Genomic DNA, 15,310 nt, shown 5'->3' on the forward strand with positions numbered 1-15,310 from the left:
ACGACCTCCACCTTCTTCCCGTCTCCCGATAACCATCTTAGGAGCGAAAATCATCGATACATGGCCTCAGTGAGCCCGTTTTCTTCTCTAGCGCTCGAGCTCGCTTTTGACTGACTCTCCCTCCCTCAATTCTATCCTTTCCTGCAGCCTCTCGGTCGATGAACACGCGTTCAAATCACCGGATAGAGAGCCTGGAAACGTCCATTTGGAGTTCTAAAACGCTCAGGGGGGAACCGTACGTTCAGATTCTTGTTCCTCTCGCCGCGTCGCGTCGCGTCGCGTCTTCGTCTCGAGAAGTCGAAGCCCTCACTGATCTCTTATCCTTTCATCTTTATCAGTGTATTGGACAGTCAAAGTTGGCCTTTTACGTATCGCCTGGACCGCGGCTATCCCCATAAGACGTGCAAACGTAGAAGCAGGAACGACGGTGTAGTTTGGGTCGATGGCGGCCTTTTTTCTTGACGAAGAACCTTTCTCCTAGATTCCCAATGCCCCGGAAGTTTGAGAGACCATGTATAGATATTTATGTTCTGGGCTAGAATGGCCTGCACCAAGTCGATGAACCGGCAGAAGCGAAGGCTGATCCTTTTGAGCGCTTTCCCTCGACGCGTCTTCCTGGCTCTCTCGGGTTCAAGTGAGCAGGAGTCGAAGATCTTCAGTCCAGGTTCGACAGCGATGGAAATTCCTGCAATTTTTCCTTCGGTTCGGAGCAAACAGAACGGAAGCAAAACCAAACGATGCGTTTCGAGATCAACTCACTTGAACGAACAGCAGCCTTCTCCTCTGCGATTTGAACAGGATCCGGAGACTTGAGGGGTGAGATTCAGCGGCTGTTGCGCTTCAGAAAGATGGGTGAGAGATGCGGCGTTCTCCTGGGCCAAGGACATGACCAGAGAACGGTTGAAGGACGCGGCCAGGGCTCAGTGCGTCGAAAAGCTGTCGCTCGATTCCCTATCTTCTCCGAGAATAGCTTGTAGATCAAAGAAATAGTAGAATAGTCCCATATTAAAACCATCGAGCTACCAGGACCAAAGTCGATGAACAAGCAAAAGAGAGGGCTGGACGCTCGAACCACCCCCGTCCCTCGACGCGTCGCCCTCCTCCCCTTCCTCCTGCTGTCCGGCCTCCATCTTCTCCTCCTCGCCACGTCCTAGAGCCTTCCCAACAGTCTCAATCTTCCTAGTTTCGGCTTGGGCGAGTCTCGTAACTCTGAGGAAGCGGCTGAAGCTCTTGCTCTGTTCGAGAGAAAGAGCTCGAAAGGAGGGGAGGGAGATGACGGCGGTCGTTTCTGTTTCGTCCTCGACCTCGATCTCGACCTCGATCTCGACGTGGGACTGGTGGAGCTGTTCGCAGGCGACCGGGAGGTATACGTCGGAACTGTGAGGCGAAACGGCAGGAAGGCCAACGACCGAAAGAGGGAGGGTTGGCCCTCGATAACAGATGTCGGCGAAGGTAGGAAGAGTGATGAGGTTGAGGTGGAAACGACGAAGGGACTTTTCTAGCTAGAAACATCAAAAGACGAAGGGAAAAGCAAAGCGTCAGCCAGGGTATCAAAGAGGGAGAGAGGGGGAAGGTCGAGTCGCTCACCTGAATCAACGGACTGTCGTTCCCCCGATTGTCCCAGAATAGCAACCTAGAGTTGATGACTGTAGTGCAATCGTGTTCTCTGTGCCAGATCGTATCAGGAGGATCTTCCATCTGAGAACAGCAGTCAGGCCAGTGGGAGCACTCGATCCCGCACTCGTGCTCTCCCTCGTCTTGAGTCCCTCCACCTTTCTTCCTCTCGAAGGAGCAGCAGCATGTTCCCAACCTCTTGATCAAAGCAGTCCTTCGATCCGAGTAGAGAGTCCCGAAGAGCTCGTCGAGGATCATGTCGGTGACTTCGGGAGGGAGGGAGGCGAGGGATGGTCGAGGGAGGAGGGAGGAGGAGGAGGAAGAGTTGAGCTCGAGTCGAAAGGTGTTCGTTCGGATTCGGAGGGAGAGGAGGGCGAAGAAGATCTCGGCTTGATGGTAGGATTCGTAGCATTGGGAGCCTATAAGATAGATGACGAAGTTCAGAAAGCGCTGTAACAAGAGGGAGAAGGAGTAGGAGAAGGGACGAACCGAGGAGGAGAGGAACGGTCTCGACTGGAAGAGAAGGGAGGAAGGCAGGAGGTCAGTACGAGAGACAAAGAAGATGAAAGCGACGATAGAGATAAGAAAAACTCACTCTGTACACCCCAAACGAGCGAGACTGTAGAGCCTGTAGTCATCGTTCTGGAGGAAGGAGGGAAGGGGAAGAAGAGAGATCGTGACCGTCGAGAGCGAAATGAGCTTCCCCCCTTTCCTTCCCTCTTTTCTCTTTTCACAACCAGCATCTCCGTTCCTGCTTTCCTCCTGTAGGCTGTCGACGAAGAATTCGTTGAAAATGAAGAGAGCAGAAAATGTGGGTCTCATTCTGGATCCCCAGAGATCAGCTTGCGATGCGCTCCGTCGCTTTCTTCTCTCCGACGAAGAAAAGACACGACATTCTCATCCACCCTCCTCCTCGTCCCCTTCCTCAAGATCAACATCTCGAAACAATCCCTCCTCCTGCTCAAGCCAAGACCCAACGTCGAATGTCAGCTTTCCTCTACTTTCCTACCCCTCGTCCAAACGGAAGTGAAGGACTCACCGAAATCTCAAACTTCGCCCACAGCTTCCGATCCTCCTTCTCCTCCCCGCCCTGACTCTTCCCCCCTCCCCACCCACCCCCACCACCACCAGCCCTCAAACTAATCCCATTCAGCTGCGTCCCTCCCATCCCACTTCCAGCCGCCCAGGTCCCTCGTTGATGTTGGTGCTGAGAAGGGAAAGGCGACGAGGAGAACGTCGAGTTGGAGTTTGGGTTTGGGTTGGGCGAGGGCAAGGTGGTTGCGTATCTGTTGTTCGAGGAAAGCGACGAAGGACAGTCAGTGTCAGCGGCGAGGAAGCAAAGGAAGAGGGAAGAAGGAAGGAAGGGGAGTTGGACTGAGTAGGATGGGAACGAAGACGAAACGAACCTTCGAATCTGCGGACTCGTTGGCGACCCTCCACCGAAGAAGAGAAGGATCCGTTTGGTTTTGATCGGCATGTAGGATTCGCCTGATTGAGGGAAGGGTCGAGGTAATCAGCGACGGACGAAGGAAAGAGAGAGGGAGAAGCACTCACCCAGCTGAGGAGTCAGGATCGCCCTCGAATCAGGATCAAAGTTACCAGGTTTGCCTTCCGAGTCGACGAACTTGGTTGCTAGCTGGACCGAGGTGACGATCTGTGTGTCGGAGGGAAAAAAAAACAGAGTTTGGGGAGTTCGAAAGAAAGAGAATGCGACGCGTCTCGTGTTGGGTTCTCTCGTCGTTCCCTCGTCCCCCCATCGCTTCAATCGAACCAGACCTTCCATCGAACGACGAGAGGTTGATTAAAGACGAAGATACGCATTTGAGACTCACCGCAACCTCCAACAAAGCCGAGCACTTCTGCAACGTCGACTTGATCAACGCGACGATCCTGCCTTTCGACTTCCCGTCTGGCGGAACGGCTGGGGAGCGGATAGGATGGGAGAGGGTGTCGATGACGACGAGGGAGATCTATAAAGGACGTGAGAGGAGAGGGAAGGTTCAGCGAGGAGCTCTCGAAGCTACGTAACGAGGAGGGCGAGCTCGTCTTCGAACTAACCTTGGGATTCGTCTTCAAGAAGCTCTCGAGCGTCATGAAGAAGGAGATGAACTGAGGGAGGGTGTGTATCCGAGTTAAGTGGATCCCTTGGAGGATAGAAGAAGGGGTGATTGCTGAATCGGAGCGGAAGAAGGAGGGAGACTCAGCAAATCGAAGAAGGAGGAGGGAGGGAGGGAGGGAGGGAAGAAACGTCAAGCTCACCAGAAGTTGGATCGCTCCCACTACAAACAGATCTCGCCGCTTGTTCCAACCGAGCTACATCAATCGACCCTTCCGTATCTACTCGGAGTCGCGTCGCGTCGCTGTATCAGCCCACCAAAGTAAGTCTCAAGCGACGAGAAAGAAGGAATTGAGACGCGAGCTCACCAACAATCAAGACCTCGCCTCCTCCTCCTTCCTCTCCCTTCACCTTCCGTCCCTCCGCTGCTCTCCTCGCATCCATAGCCAGTCCTATCAGAGCAGACGTCTTCCCTACTCCCGGTCCTCCTGCTATCTCTACGATCATACCTTGTTGGACGCCATGAGAAGGGAGGAGGAGGGAATCGACCGAGCTCGAGAGGGTGGAGATGATGGGGAGAGTTTGAGGACGAGAGAGAAGTTGGGAGGCCGAGATCGAGTAGGAACTTGAAGGAGGGAGGGAGTGGTGGACTGGAGAAGAGACGGAAAAGCGAGGTGAGATTGGGGAAGAAAGGAAGGAGGAGGAAAGTGGGACTCACCACCTTGGGAAGGAGCGAGAGGAGTGGACGAGAAGGAGGTGAGGATCTCTTGAGCTTCTGCCAGCGTCAATCCCAGCTCTGTTGAAACAACAACAAGATTAGTGGGAGCTTCGACGAGTTAAGCCAAGAGTGCTGCTCACCTTCTGCTAGCTCTTGAGGTTGCACTCCGAGCAGATCCTGAACGGACTGGTACCCGTTGATCGCGAGGGCATCCTTTGCTTTAGATCTGGCAGACGGACAAGCGAGTCAGCATCGATGTTTCAGATAATATAGTAATGAGGAGGGATGCTCACGATAAGTTGAGAGCCGATAAGAAACGGGTGTCGTTCATCTAGGTCATGATCGAGAGGTCAAAAAGGAAGGAAGGAGGTCTCGAAGAGGTTGAGCTTTCGTTTCGCTCGCAAACGGTCATCCCCTTCCTTCCCCTTCCTCCTACCCCCAAACCTTCTTCTCCCTCTCCTTTGACGAATAGATCACCGGGATGGGAAACGTGCTAGGAATCGTAACAGGCATAGGAATGGGTGAGTCCGGTCTGAGCTGCAGGTAAACCTCCGAGACGACGATGCTCACACGATCGATTCCTCTCCTTCCTTCTTCACCTCAGCTTGCGGTCCTCCGCTCATCTACGTGGACCAAGCGTGGAGCATCATTCAGAAGAAGGACTCTACGGGATTCTCAATGGACGTGTGTGCCGTTTTGATCTTTAGTAACATCGTACGTCCTGCTCGACGAGCTCAACCTCTCGCCCCTCGCTTCCTTCTCGAGCTCACCTCCTCCCTTCGCCCCATCTCTTGCCCTTCTTCTTCTTAGATGCGTTGCGTCTTCTGGTTGTAAGCACGCGCTCCTTATCTCTCTCTCTCATCACGAGACTCGAGCTGACTCGCTGATTGTCGTACATACAGAGGGAGTCGCTTTGAGCTTGGTTCGTTCTCGCTCTTCTCCTTCATCGAGCTCAGCCCCCGTTCCCGGCCTCTTGCTCACTCTCTCTCCTCTCCCTTCCCTTCCTTCGCAATAGCTCTTCTCATGCAGTCCATCCTCCTCATTCTGGCAATGCTGGTCCTTCTCTTCATCCTTCTAAAATATCGGAAACCTGCCTCGTCGTCGGCCAAGCAGAGTCGTCGGCCGCTCAACTTTTGGATGTGGTGAGTTGGACGATTCTTCTTCCTCCTCGCTTCGCACATCACCTTACGTGTTTCTTCCTCTTCATAGACGTGAGACTGATCCGATCCTTCCTATCACTTGCATTTGCTGGTTTCCTACAGGCCCGTCTACGGACAGTACATCGAGTTCCTCGCCGCTTTCATCGTCGTCCTCTGCACCAGCTATATCATCCTCGGAGGCTACAGCTGGTACATCGATACGCTTGGATTCATCGGTGCATATTTTCACCCTGATTCGAAACCTTCAATCTTCTTTCTCGCAACTGTGCGAGACGAAACGACGAGACGCGTCTCTTCTACCCTTTTACTCACCCGCGACCTCCTTTGTTCCTTATTGCTACAGCCTTAGGACTCGAATCCCAACTGCCCACTCCTCAAGCTATTTCAAACTACCATAGGAAGTCGTGCTACGGGTTGAGGTCCTCGACTCTGGCTGGTTAGTTTCGCAATCGCCTCCCATCGCGACGCGTCGCCCTCCCTGCACGTCTGCCTCTTTCGTTTGCTGACGCCAACTCTTCTCTCCTTCGCATGGCTCTCCCTTCGACAGGATGGCTAGGAGGAGATCTGTTCAAGTTAGTTCTCCCTTCCCGTCCCACCACCTCCTCTCCCCCTGACGTCGCTTCGTTCTCCCTTCTTTTCTTCCGCAGAACCGGCTACTTCTTCTTCAAGAAATCACCGAAACAGTTCATCATCTGTGGTCTCGTTACCGTCACCATAGACTCCAGTTCGTCCCTTTCTTTCCTCAACTCAATCCAACCCTGTCGTTCCGTTCGTTGCGTCCGGCTCACGCTTCTCTCCTTTCTTCTCGCAGTCATCGTAGCCCAACGTCTGTACTACGGCTGTCCTCCTCCCGAGGGCGAGGAAGGTGAAGATGGGGACGAGGAGGAGGCAAGAGGGTTGACGGATCGGAGGGTGGACGACGCGGAGGGAAGGGAGGAACGGTGATTTCAGAGAAACAGAGAACGAGGGCAGGAAGGTGACCAGTTTTGGTTTGAGTATTATCTTCTTGGACAATTCAACAAAAATTCAGTGTAACGCGGCTCTGGCTGAACTGATGCTTTCGGGACAGAGAAAAATAAGAAGATGAAAGTGCTCGTCGCGTCGAAACCTCATCAATTCTCGTCTTCCTTCCCTCTGCCTCTCCATCACCCACAGACGAAACTCCACTACCTGAGACCCAATCTGAGCCAAGACGGCGAGACGTCGCTGAAAGAGTACAAGGAAGAAAAAAGAGAGCGTCAGGAGGATCGAGACGCGTCGACGAAGAGAAGACGAAGGAAGCGACGACGGAGATAGGAGGAGAGTGAGCTCACGATCAGATCGAAGGTATATTGTTAGATGAGCTGCGGAGAGAAGCGAAACGAAGGTCAGCGTTGAAGAAGACGAGAAAGGAAGCAAGAGGAGGAGACGTAACTCACGATTCAGTCGACGCCTTGACGAGCACGGTGATGCGAGGGAAGAGGAGTGAATTCGCGAGCGATTCGAGAAGCTCCCTTTTGTCCTCTTCCGTGGGGACATGAACGAGCACTTCCTCTACGTGAGATGATCCCTCCGCTACAGGACCATCCCTGCGAACGTCCAAATCCTCCTGGATCCAGTGAGAAATGTCTTCCTGGTCCAAGTCTGAGAAGTGATACGAGATGCGAAGACTCCCTTCACGCAAAGAGCTGAAGACTCCGCGATCAGGTTTGCTTAAAGGGGCCTCGAAGAGGGCTTCGACGAAGACCAGCTCTCGAAGACGCGTCCAAAGGGTGAGGTCGAAGGGGAGAAACGAGGTTCCTCTAGGACCTCCTTCGATCTGGAACTTGACGGGGTCGAAGAAAAGGTGAAGACGCGTTTTGGAATCACCTTCGAGAAGGACAACCTTGAGGGAATGGAGAGGAAGAACGCCAGGAGTAGGGGAGGAAGCGAGGTGGAGTCGTTGAGGGTCGATCAAAGGCTCGCCCAGTTGACGAGGGTTGAAGGGGACATCCTCCATGTCGATGTACGTGACAGAGTGGACGATGGATAGATCGAGCCACGGTTCGAGTTCTGGGTGTCTCCCCTTGGCCTGAGAAAGAAGAGATGGGAGCGAGGAAGGAGAGAAGGCCGTCAGCTCGCTCTGATGCACTCATGTAGCTCTATTTCTTCCTTCTCCACGCTTCCCAGAGATCTCAAGGACAAAAAGCTCGATACGACTACTAACGACGACTGTGAGGAACTTGGTCAAACCTGCCGGTCCTTCGAAGACGATGTGTCGGTAGAGAAGAGGAGAGGAGAGTTGGAGGAAGGCGAGGGAGAGTCCAGAGGTTTTTGCGAGAGTAGGTTGATCGCAGAACTTGAGGATCTCCTTCTTGACTTCGGTGGGGAGGAAGGGAAGAGGAGAGGACGAGGAAGTAGACATGGTGTAACTTTCGAGGTTTCGAGGTTGTTGTGGATGGGAGGAAGGAGAGGAAAGGGAGGAAGCTTCGAGCTCACCAAATCGAAAGTCACGACGAGCTGTCTCTTCCTCTTTCTTTCTTTCCCTCTCCACACTCAGCAGCCTTCGTACCTCTCTCTTTCCCATCAGTCATGTCAGAATCTTCCTCCTCAGCATCAACAACTCTCGGTCCGTCGCCGTCGCTCGCATCCCCAGGAGGCAAGACGCCATCACCCTCCGTCAGCTCTCCTCCTCCTTCCAACTTCGTCAAAGCTCAAGACTCATCGTCCGAGGATGATCAGAAAGAGCAACCTCCGAAGAAGAAGGCCAAGAGGCTTCGGACCAAGAAGGTTGCTGTATGGAAGGACATGAAAGAGTGGAAGGCAGGGGAGCAGGGGCTCGGAAGGCTACCCAGTGAGATTTTGGATCGGTGAGCTCGCTTCTTCAGCCTGGTTTCCAAGCAGCGAACTGACAGATTTTCTCTCTCTGGTTTCTCAGAATCATATCCGTCGACTCGGATCTTGACGTGAGTTTGGCTCAAGTCGAATGGAGGTGAATGCGGCAGAGGAGGAGAAGGGAGGGAAGGAGATGTCGAGCTCGACCAAACGCGATCTCATCGAGCTCACTCTTGCCTCTTCCGTTTCTCGTTTGTCTTGTTACAGCTTCGAGATCATCTTGCGCTCGCTGCGGTGTGTCGATACTTCAGGACTTGCTACCGAGATGGTGAGGCGGCGTGCTTCTCTGTCCTTTCTCTCTCCCATCTCCATCGTCCTGACGCGTCTTTCTTTCTCCTCTTTGATCGATCTCAGTCGTCTTTCAGGTTGGTACACGACCCATCTTTACCAGAGATCAATACTTCGTTTCTAGCTCTACAGGAGGCTGATCTGTTCCGCCTCCCTTCTCTCGCTCTCGTCGCAGGTCCTCTTTCAAGTCCGATTTCCTCATCTCCGGAGCCACTCGACCAATCTTCATCTTGATGAGAGCGACGGCTACCCATGTCGACCTTCCTCCTCCCACGCTCCGGTTCGCGGACCTCTGACACGCTCTCTCGCGGACGGACGACGGATCTTCTCTTCTGGACGCTCTCTCGTCGGCGCTGGCGGTTGGTTCGGATGGGGAGTCAGTCGAGAGGAGTTCAAGGCCAACAAGCGGGAGTACCTGCAGGCGAGGAAGGACATCCCTCTAATCTGCGAGTCGGAGTGGAGCTTGCTTCGCTGGATTGAGGAGGGAAGGAAGGACGAGGGGAGGCTGAGGCTTGTGGTGAAGAGGATCTGTCGACGCGATCTCGATGGCGTGAGCGAGAGAGAGCGAGGGAAGGCAGTCCGTCTGCTGGTGAAGCTGGAGGCCTCTTACCTTGATTACAGAAGGCAGATGGTTCAACGAGAGATCCTCGAGTCGCTCGGGTGAGTCCAGAGCTCGCTTATTTCCCTTCGAAGCGACGGAGGATTGATCGTTGCCTTTTCTTTTCGTCTCCAGCCTCCCTCCAACTCCCGATCCCTTTGCTGGCTGGGTGCCCGAACGAATGCATCTCAAAATCCACCCCGATGAGTCGGATTCTTCTGCCTATAAACCTTCCTCGACCTACTTCTTCAATCCCTGGCCATCGGAGTGGCGAGAGGTCATCTCTTCCATCGTCAACCAGGGTCTCGTCTCCAAAGCGGTTCGTTCTCAATCCTTTTCTCGGTACCTCCTTCCTCCCAAACATAACTCGACCTCTTCTTCAAATTTTGCAGGAAGCCAAGGACGTGTTCAAGGTCTCAGACAGAGAGCTTCTCACTCTCAAACTGAGACGAGGACCGGTTCGTCTTTCGTCTCTTCTCTCCCTTCTTATCCTCTTCGAGGCTCCTCTCTTGACCAGCTTTTCCTCTACAATTTCCTTCAGGTGTTAAACGCCAACTTCTACAGTCGGGCAGGTCTCGAAGCTCTCGCCTGGAGGAGTCACGGAGGAAAAGAAGGGCATGCCGCTCACCTGTAACTCGCGTCTCCTCTCTCCCTCGCCCTTCGCTTCATCATCCGCTCACTCTCCCTTTGCCTGTTCTCCCTTATTCGACATCGCCCTCAGTGTCAAGCTCGCTTCTATCCAGTCCAAGCGTGAAGCCAATTTGAAGAAGAAGAATGGATTGTTCGTCTCGTCTCCCTCCCTCTCGTCCCCTCCCTTTCGCCTCTCTCCTCAACTCAAACCTAACCTCTCTTTTTTCCTCCTTCCTTCTCTGCAGAAACCCCGCCAAGGAAGGGTCCACTTCCACCCCCTCCTCCTCCCTCAGTTCAAAATCCAAGCACCTCGCTCGACTCAAAGCCTCCAGACCCCCTCGATCTCAAACCTTCCGATCCTTGGAGGGAGACCACGACGCTGCGACGAGCGTGAAGGATGATCCTCCTGGGGACGACTTTGGATGGTGGTTGGACGAATCCTACCATCACGGAGGAGATTGGAGGTTGTCGGCGGGGGAGGAGAGTGACGAGGAGGAGGAGAGGGGGAGTTTGGACGCGTGGTTCGAGAGTTTGAGGAGGAAGAATTGATGGCTGTGATTGGGACTTGTACTTCTATGTGTGTAGGGATGGAAAATCAGAGCGGCTCGCTGCTTTGAGTGAAGAAAGGGGTGTTGTGCGAGAGTCGAGAGCCTCGTCCGACGCGTTTTGTTCTCTCTCGATTCCGTTGTTTCCTCGTCTGCTTCCTCTCCAACCTCTCGAGTCTCTCTTCAGACCCTGCTCTCTCTTTCACTCTCTCTTCTTCCCGTCTCTCTCAAAATCACCAGACCAACCAAGGTAAGCAGCAAAACGAACCTTCAACCCCGTCCGTCTCCATCTCACCTCCAACCCGAACCCAACCCCAAACCCAAACCCTACTGCTTCAAAAATCCATCCACCAACGCCCTCTTGCTATCCTGATCCACTCCCTTCTTCCCCGAGTAAATCTTGACCAACCACTTGGTCGCCAACACCGAGAACTCCTCGATCTCCTTCTGCGGTGGGCGAGGGACGCCTGAAGCTGAGGTGGGTGCATCAGGGGAGGAGAGGAGGGATCGAGTGGTCTGTCGATTCATCGCAGAAGAGAGTAACGAGGGACGAAGGAAAGCGAAACGAGTCAGCTAAACGAACCGAAACCGAACGCGTCTCCCTCCCCTCCCCTCCTTGCTCCTCTCACTGTCCATTTGACTCACAAGTTTAACCCCCCACCAAGCTCTCACCGCCAATCCTTTCCCTTGCTGATCACTCCCTTCCTTGACCCTCTCGGTCAAGCTCAAACAGAGCAGGTAGCTCTTGAACGCTAACGGCAGGTCTCCGAGCGTGTAGGCGGTTTCTGCGTGACGGAGGTAGTGGAGCGGGTTCTGAGGGGCGAGGATGAGCGTGTGTGAGAGAGAGGACAGGGCGGGGGTGTAGCTGTGCAACGATCGAAGGTGGAAAGGTGGGAGGGCAAGAGGTGAGCTCGAGCGAGAGAGAGCGGAAGGAGATGGAGGAATGCGGACGACGAACAGTTCGATGGAAGCGTAGAGTTCTGAGAGAAGAACCCAAGCGTCGATGTCGGTGTAGAAGGTGTCTAGGTATTTGAGCAGGAGAGGGATCCGTTGTTCTGTCGTGAGGGAAGGGAGCGAGAGGAGGCGGCGGTGGGCGAGCTGGCGAGACGAGATCGAAGGAAGCAAGATCAGCTCCCGTTGGTTTCGCTCGATTTCTATACGAACAAGTCTGCCCCGAGAAGGAATAGAGGAAAGAAGGAAGGGCTCACGATACTGGTCTCATCCAAGACGAGCATCTTCTGGTAGAACGCTTTGGCCTCTGCTTCGAGGCCTCTCGCTTCGAGGAGCATGCCTTCGAGCACGAACGTCCGAGGAGAGCCAGGGAAACGTTTGATGAGTTGTTCGATGCATTCCTGTATAATCAGAGCGCGAAAAGAAAGGTCAGCTTGAAAACGGAGGACTGGGAGGGCCAGAGATGCTTCGGAGGGGGAGGGAAGGAAGGAGGGAGGAGGAGGAACGGACGTGAGCTTGGTAGAGTCGTCCGAGATCCAACGAAGCTACAGCGAGTTGCTCAACGACGTTCCATTCTACAAGAGAGGAGCGAGTATACAAAGTCAGCTTCGAAGCAATCTATACGAGAAGAGAGAGATCGAAAGGTACGGTCATCTCCTTTGAAGGAAGCCTTCCCTTTGCCCTTGAGGACTCCCTGAGCGGTCTCGAATGTAGCGAGAGAGTTTCGAGTTTGTTGAACCCGAGCGTTGGATAGATACTCGAGCGGGGATGAGGAAGGTGGGAACATTGCTTGTTGTTGTTGTTGTAAAGAAGGGAAGAAGAGAGTTGAGGGCGTCACTGCTGGCCTCCTTCCTCTCTCCCTTTCCTCCAAATCCAAGAGACTTCAAGTCTCCTCTCTTCCCTCCCAACTTCCACTCCCTCCTAAAACACCAACTTTCCCCTTTCCCCCACCCCCTTCCCTTCAAACACTCCTTCACAATGGGTTAGTCCTGCTGCATTCGATTCTCACGGGGGAGCAGAGAGGGAGTCGTGAGGCAGAGGTCGGAAGGAAGGGGGCGGCTGCGACCGAAGGAGGGTTCGACGAGATGGCAGACGCCTCCTGTACTAGACTTCCTGCAGCTTCAAGCTTACCGGGAGGTGGTAGAGGGAGGATCATTCTCTAGTCTGGCATGGTTTCTGGGTCGAAAAAGCTGCTGCATAGAGACGAAAGCTGACCTTCCATCCTCCTCCACTCCTTCCCTCGCTCGCTCCTCCTTCGATTCACCTTCTGTTCCTTCCCTCATGCAGCCTTCGAGGAACTCGAGATCTCTCAACTCTGCCCAGCCTACGCTCCCTTCTTCGTGAGTACTCGCCACACCTTCTATGCCTCCCTTCTCGTTCGCTAACCCTCCTTCGCTTCGTCTTGAATCAATCAGGGAGTGATGGGTTGCACGGCTGCCATCGTCTTCACCTGTTCGTTCCTCTCTCTCGTCTTCTCTACCACTTCTGAACATCTTGACTGACCCTTCTTGTTCCTCTCCTCCACAGGTATCGGAGCTTCGTGAGCTTCACCTCTTCAAATCTGCTGAATAGCCGTCGAAACCTCAACTGAACCCTCCTTCCTTTTCCCTTCCTCCTCCTTCCCTCCTTCGCGTCTCTGCAGCTACGGTACTGCCAAGTCTGGTGTAAGCCGACCTCTCTGCATCCCTGATCTCTCCCCTCGTCTCATGCTGACCTTTCTCTCCTTCTCTGCTCCTCCCTATCCTTCTCGATCCACGTCTGCTCCCCATCTCGTCCCTTCTCCTTCCTCGCTCTTCTCCGTTCGACCTTCCAGGTTGGAATCACCGCCATGGCCATCCTCCGACCCGATCTCATGATGCGTAGTGTTATTCCCGTCATTATGGCTGGTATCATGTACGTTCAGCTTCTTTCAGTCTTTACGATGGAGTGGGAATCGAAGGAACAAGCTCCAAGGACGAACAACTTAGCTGACACTCGCTCCTCCTCCTTCCGTCCCCTTCTTTTCCCTCGACCTCTCCCTCCGCCCAACCGCTCCCTCTCTGCTCTCGTCACCTCGCTCATCATGTCAACAGTGCCATTTACGGTCTCGTCGTTTCCGTCTTGATCTCGTCGTCCAGTACGTTCCTCTCAACCAGCTCGATTCCTTCTCCTCTCAGCCTCCTCCTTCGGTTCCGTTCCCAACGTTCAAGCTCACTGACACCTCTCCTTCTTTTCTCCCCACCTTACAGTCAAGTCCCCCATGTCTCTCTACCTCGGATTCATTCAGCTCGGAGCTGGACTCTCCGTCGGACTCGCTGGATTGGCTGCCGGGTTCGCCATCGGGATTGTTGGAGACGCTGGAGTTCGAGGAACCGCTCAGCAGCCTAGGTTGTTCGTCGGTATGATTCTTATCCTCATTGTGAGTACACTCGTCTTATCAGAGCTCGTGTTTTGTCGGCGACCGGGGTTAGAGACCCAATGTTTTGGGCGGGCGAGCTGATCACCAACGTTCTCTCCTCTCCCGTCCCTTCCTTCCCTCTCTTTCCATGTGCTGGATGAACAGTTCGCCGAGGTTTTGGGTCTCTACGGTCTCATCGTTGCTCTTATCCTGAACACTCGAGGAAACGAGGCTCCTGAGGTTCGTCTCTCCCTCCCTCCTCCTCGTCCTCTTTCCAATCGCGTCCGAACCTACCACTGATCCTCTCCCTCTCGTTTCTCGTCTCTTCGAATCCCACAGTGCATGTAGATCACCCAACGCCTTTCGTCAGGAAAGTTGGCTTCGGATCGTACATCAGGCAAGCAGAGAGGAGGAGGGAGGAGCAGACGGCGAAAATCAGACGCTCGTTTAGAAGCAAGGAAGGAGGAGGAGAGGAGGAGAGAGCAAGGAGACGCGAGTGTTGAATAGTCTAGTAGTTGCAGTAGTAGGATGTTCTTTTTTCGTATCATCCACACGCGTCTGCTCTTCGACCGAGTCCAAAAGAGAAAAGCGAGAAAAACAGGAAAAGGTGACGAGCCGGACGTGGTCCAAGCTCAACAAACTCGCAGCTTCTCCCTTCCATCCTCCATCATCGCCTTGCTTCCTTCTCCTCCCAACTCGCCAAGGTCCCTTTCGGCAGATGGTGTAAGAACGAAGCCCTATCTTCCCTCCAACCACCACACCGCCCTTCCCACCTCGCCGTTCCCAGGCAGATTTCTTTCGTAAAACGACAACCAACTCGAAGGCGATGAGCTCGACCACTTCCTCCTCCTCTCCTCCCTCGCTTCCCTCTTCCTCCTCCCTCTACCCTCCCACCGCATCACCACCAGCAGCGACCACAGCGCCCTCCTCACCACCCGCTTCTTCTTCCATCGCCACTCCTATGGGTTCCGCGCCCTCGAAACCGCCGCCGACGAGGAAAGGGACGGAGATGGACGAGAGCGGGAAATGGGTCGTCCTAACTCCAAGCTCGCCGTCGAAGAGCTCGAGTAACAACGGAGGCGGCAAAGTAGATCAAGCGATTAACAAGATCGTAGGCAGTTTGGCTAGAGCGGGGAGTAGACTTGGGGGGAAGGATAAGGAGAGGGGAGGGGCGAGCTCAACGACGAGGACGAAGGAGACGGAGAGAGTCGACGCCAACGCTAAGGCTGAGGTTCAAGGAGGAACGACGGAAGCAGATCGAGATCGAGTCGTCGTACCACCTCATCAAGTACAAGCTCAAGAGCCAGCAAGAGGAACAGAACGCCAGGAGGAGGAGGAAACAGTCGTCCTATCGCTTCAAACTCCCTCCTTCCCCTCGTCCAACCCTTCTCAGCCTCCTCAACCGACACCTCCCACCCCCGTTCGAAGCGACACAGGTGCTACCATCACTCCCACTTCCCATGCCGCTCAACCAACGACAACCGTCAACTCGTCCGGAGGAGGAGGAGGAGGAGGAGGAG

The 15,310-nt window shown here is 54.1% G+C and overlaps 8 protein-coding genes across 8 annotated transcripts; 4 read left to right on the forward strand and 4 right to left on the reverse strand.

Moving 5' to 3' along the window:
• Positions 1–970: 970 nt before the first annotated feature.
• On the reverse strand, positions 971–4,782 carry BDY24DRAFT_439594 (uncharacterized protein). The gene is made up of 15 exons (XM_076644452.1): positions 4,682–4,782; positions 4,529–4,614; positions 4,389–4,466; positions 4,039–4,320; positions 3,874–3,951; positions 3,673–3,785; positions 3,447–3,584; positions 3,169–3,268; positions 3,021–3,102; positions 2,654–2,900; positions 2,561–2,571; positions 2,210–2,256; positions 2,104–2,127; positions 1,588–2,033; positions 971–1,502 (listed from the first exon to the last, which is right to left on the reverse strand). Exons 1-15 carry the CDS (start codon positions 4,717–4,719, stop codon positions 1,020–1,022), a joined length of 2,253 nt encoding a protein of 750 aa, XP_076498891.1. The 5' UTR covers positions 4,720–4,782; the 3' UTR covers positions 971–1,019.
• ANY1 (Any1p) lies at positions 4,783–6,058 on the forward strand. The gene is made up of 7 exons (XM_076639444.1): positions 4,783–4,909; positions 4,993–5,102; positions 5,199–5,218; positions 5,291–5,310; positions 5,404–5,530; positions 5,651–5,763; positions 5,892–6,058. The coding sequence occupies exons 1-7, from the start codon at positions 4,870–4,872 to the stop codon at positions 5,987–5,989; spliced, it is 528 nt and encodes a 175-aa protein (XP_076498892.1). The 5' UTR covers positions 4,783–4,869; the 3' UTR covers positions 5,990–6,058.
• Positions 5,988–6,617, forward strand: BDY24DRAFT_268389 (uncharacterized protein). Its single transcript, XM_076636895.1, has 2 exons — positions 5,988–6,272; positions 6,360–6,617. The coding sequence occupies exons 1-2, from the start codon at positions 6,077–6,079 to the stop codon at positions 6,491–6,493; spliced, it is 330 nt and encodes a 109-aa protein (XP_076498893.1). The 5' UTR covers positions 5,988–6,076; the 3' UTR covers positions 6,494–6,617.
• Positions 6,618–6,914: 297 nt separating this feature from the next.
• Positions 6,915–7,909, reverse strand: BDY24DRAFT_382024 (uncharacterized protein). The gene has a single exon (XM_076639445.1). It carries the CDS (start codon positions 7,524–7,526, stop codon positions 6,963–6,965), a length of 564 nt encoding a protein of 187 aa, XP_076498894.1. The 5' UTR covers positions 7,527–7,909; the 3' UTR covers positions 6,915–6,962.
• A 110-nt stretch (positions 7,910–8,019) lies between these two features.
• BDY24DRAFT_268480 (uncharacterized protein) lies at positions 8,020–10,628 on the forward strand. The gene is made up of 10 exons (XM_076636897.1): positions 8,020–8,376; positions 8,445–8,472; positions 8,609–8,669; positions 8,756–8,766; positions 8,865–9,349; positions 9,423–9,606; positions 9,680–9,745; positions 9,829–9,917; positions 10,009–10,068; positions 10,163–10,628. The coding sequence occupies exons 1-10, from the start codon at positions 8,099–8,101 to the stop codon at positions 10,464–10,466; spliced, it is 1,566 nt and encodes a 521-aa protein (XP_076498895.1). The 5' UTR covers positions 8,020–8,098; the 3' UTR covers positions 10,467–10,628.
• BDY24DRAFT_268509 (tetratricopeptide repeat protein) lies at positions 10,628–12,249 on the reverse strand. Its single transcript, XM_076636898.1, has 6 exons — positions 12,062–12,249; positions 11,924–11,988; positions 11,671–11,814; positions 11,421–11,560; positions 11,108–11,327; positions 10,628–10,978 (listed from the first exon to the last, which is right to left on the reverse strand). The coding sequence occupies exons 1-6, from the start codon at positions 12,198–12,200 to the stop codon at positions 10,790–10,792; spliced, it is 897 nt and encodes a 298-aa protein (XP_076498896.1). The 5' UTR covers positions 12,201–12,249; the 3' UTR covers positions 10,628–10,789.
• Positions 12,250–12,295: 46 nt separating this feature from the next.
• On the reverse strand, positions 12,296–12,612 carry BDY24DRAFT_382036 (uncharacterized protein). The gene has a single exon (XM_076639446.1). It carries the CDS (start codon positions 12,567–12,569, stop codon positions 12,387–12,389), a length of 183 nt encoding a protein of 60 aa, XP_076498897.1. The 5' UTR covers positions 12,570–12,612; the 3' UTR covers positions 12,296–12,386.
• On the forward strand, positions 12,581–14,377 carry VMA3 (H(+)-transporting V0 sector ATPase subunit c). Its single transcript, XM_076636896.1, has 9 exons — positions 12,581–12,753; positions 12,829–12,865; positions 12,941–12,953; positions 13,056–13,077; positions 13,227–13,306; positions 13,486–13,529; positions 13,642–13,811; positions 13,956–14,030; positions 14,130–14,377. The coding sequence occupies exons 2-9, from the start codon at positions 12,835–12,837 to the stop codon at positions 14,136–14,138; spliced, it is 444 nt and encodes a 147-aa protein (XP_076498898.1). The 5' UTR covers positions 12,581–12,753; positions 12,829–12,834; the 3' UTR covers positions 14,139–14,377.
• Positions 14,378–15,310: the final 933 nt, after the last annotated feature.

Source organism: Mrakia frigida (assembly GCF_051309035.1).
Source record: "Mrakia frigida strain ATCC 22029 unplaced genomic scaffold BDY24scaffold_7, whole genome shotgun sequence".
NCBI classification, from domain to species: Eukaryota; Fungi; Basidiomycota; class Tremellomycetes; order Cystofilobasidiales; family Mrakiaceae; genus Mrakia; species Mrakia frigida.

What these genes read in the sequence shown, in the direction of transcription:
- BDY24DRAFT_439594 (XM_076644452.1), bottom strand. Translation starts at nt 4,719, where the DNA reads ATGAACGACACCCGTTTCTTATCGGCTCTCAACTTATC. An exon ending in ACCTCAAGAGCTAGCAGAAG is followed by an intron (nt 4,467 to 4,528) that starts GTGAGCAGCACT and finishes TTGTTTCAACAG; the next exon opens with AGCTGGGATTGACGCTGGCA. An exon ending in TCTCGCTCCTTCCCAAGGTG is followed by an intron (nt 4,321 to 4,388) that starts GTGAGTCCCACT and finishes TCTCTTCTCCAG; the next exon opens with TCCACCACTCCCTCCCTCCT.
- ANY1 (XM_076639444.1), top strand. Translation starts at nt 4,870, where the DNA reads ATGGGAAACGTGCTAGGAATCGTAACAGGCATAGGAATGG. An exon ending in TTTTGATCTTTAGTAACATC is followed by an intron (nt 5,103 to 5,198) that starts GTACGTCCTGCT and finishes TCTTCTTCTTAG; the next exon opens with ATGCGTTGCGTCTTCTGGTT. An exon ending in ATGCGTTGCGTCTTCTGGTT is followed by an intron (nt 5,219 to 5,290) that starts GTAAGCACGCGC and finishes TCGTACATACAG; the next exon opens with AGGGAGTCGCTTTGAGCTTG.
- BDY24DRAFT_268389 (XM_076636895.1), top strand. Translation starts at nt 6,077, where the DNA reads ATGGCTCTCCCTTCGACAGGATGGCTAGGAGGAGATCTGTTCAAGTTA. An exon ending in TACCGTCACCATAGACTCCA is followed by an intron (nt 6,273 to 6,359) that starts GTTCGTCCCTTT and finishes TTCTTCTCGCAG; the next exon opens with TCATCGTAGCCCAACGTCTG.
- BDY24DRAFT_382024 (XM_076639445.1), bottom strand. Translation starts at nt 7,526, where the DNA reads ATGGAGGATGTCCCCTTCAACCCTCGTCAACTGGGCGAGCCTTTGATC.
- BDY24DRAFT_268480 (XM_076636897.1), top strand. Translation starts at nt 8,099, where the DNA reads ATGTCAGAATCTTCCTCCTCAGCATCAACAACTCTCGGTCCGTCGCCG. An exon ending in TCAAACTGAGACGAGGACCG is followed by an intron (nt 9,746 to 9,828) that starts GTTCGTCTTTCG and finishes AATTTCCTTCAG; the next exon opens with GTGTTAAACGCCAACTTCTA. An exon ending in GAAGGGCATGCCGCTCACCT is followed by an intron (nt 9,918 to 10,008) that starts GTAACTCGCGTC and finishes CATCGCCCTCAG; the next exon opens with TGTCAAGCTCGCTTCTATCC.
- BDY24DRAFT_268509 (XM_076636898.1), bottom strand. Translation starts at nt 12,200, where the DNA reads ATGTTCCCACCTTCCTCATCCCCGCTCGAGTATCTATCCAACGCTCGG. An exon ending in TTCCTTCAAAGGAGATGACC is followed by an intron (nt 11,989 to 12,061) that starts GTACCTTTCGAT and finishes CCTCTCTTGTAG; the next exon opens with AATGGAACGTCGTTGAGCAA. An exon ending in GACGACTCTACCAAGCTCAC is followed by an intron (nt 11,815 to 11,923) that starts GTCCGTTCCTCC and finishes CTGATTATACAG; the next exon opens with GAATGCATCGAACAACTCAT.
- BDY24DRAFT_382036 (XM_076639446.1), bottom strand. Translation starts at nt 12,569, where the DNA reads ATGATCCTCCCTCTACCACCTCCCGGTAAGCTTGAAGCTGCAGGAAGT.
- VMA3 (XM_076636896.1), top strand. Translation starts at nt 12,835, where the DNA reads ATGGGTTGCACGGCTGCCATCGTCTTCACCT. An exon ending in CGTCTTGATCTCGTCGTCCA is followed by an intron (nt 13,530 to 13,641) that starts GTACGTTCCTCT and finishes CCCACCTTACAG; the next exon opens with TCAAGTCCCCCATGTCTCTC. An exon ending in GTATGATTCTTATCCTCATT is followed by an intron (nt 13,812 to 13,955) that starts GTGAGTACACTC and finishes CTGGATGAACAG; the next exon opens with TTCGCCGAGGTTTTGGGTCT.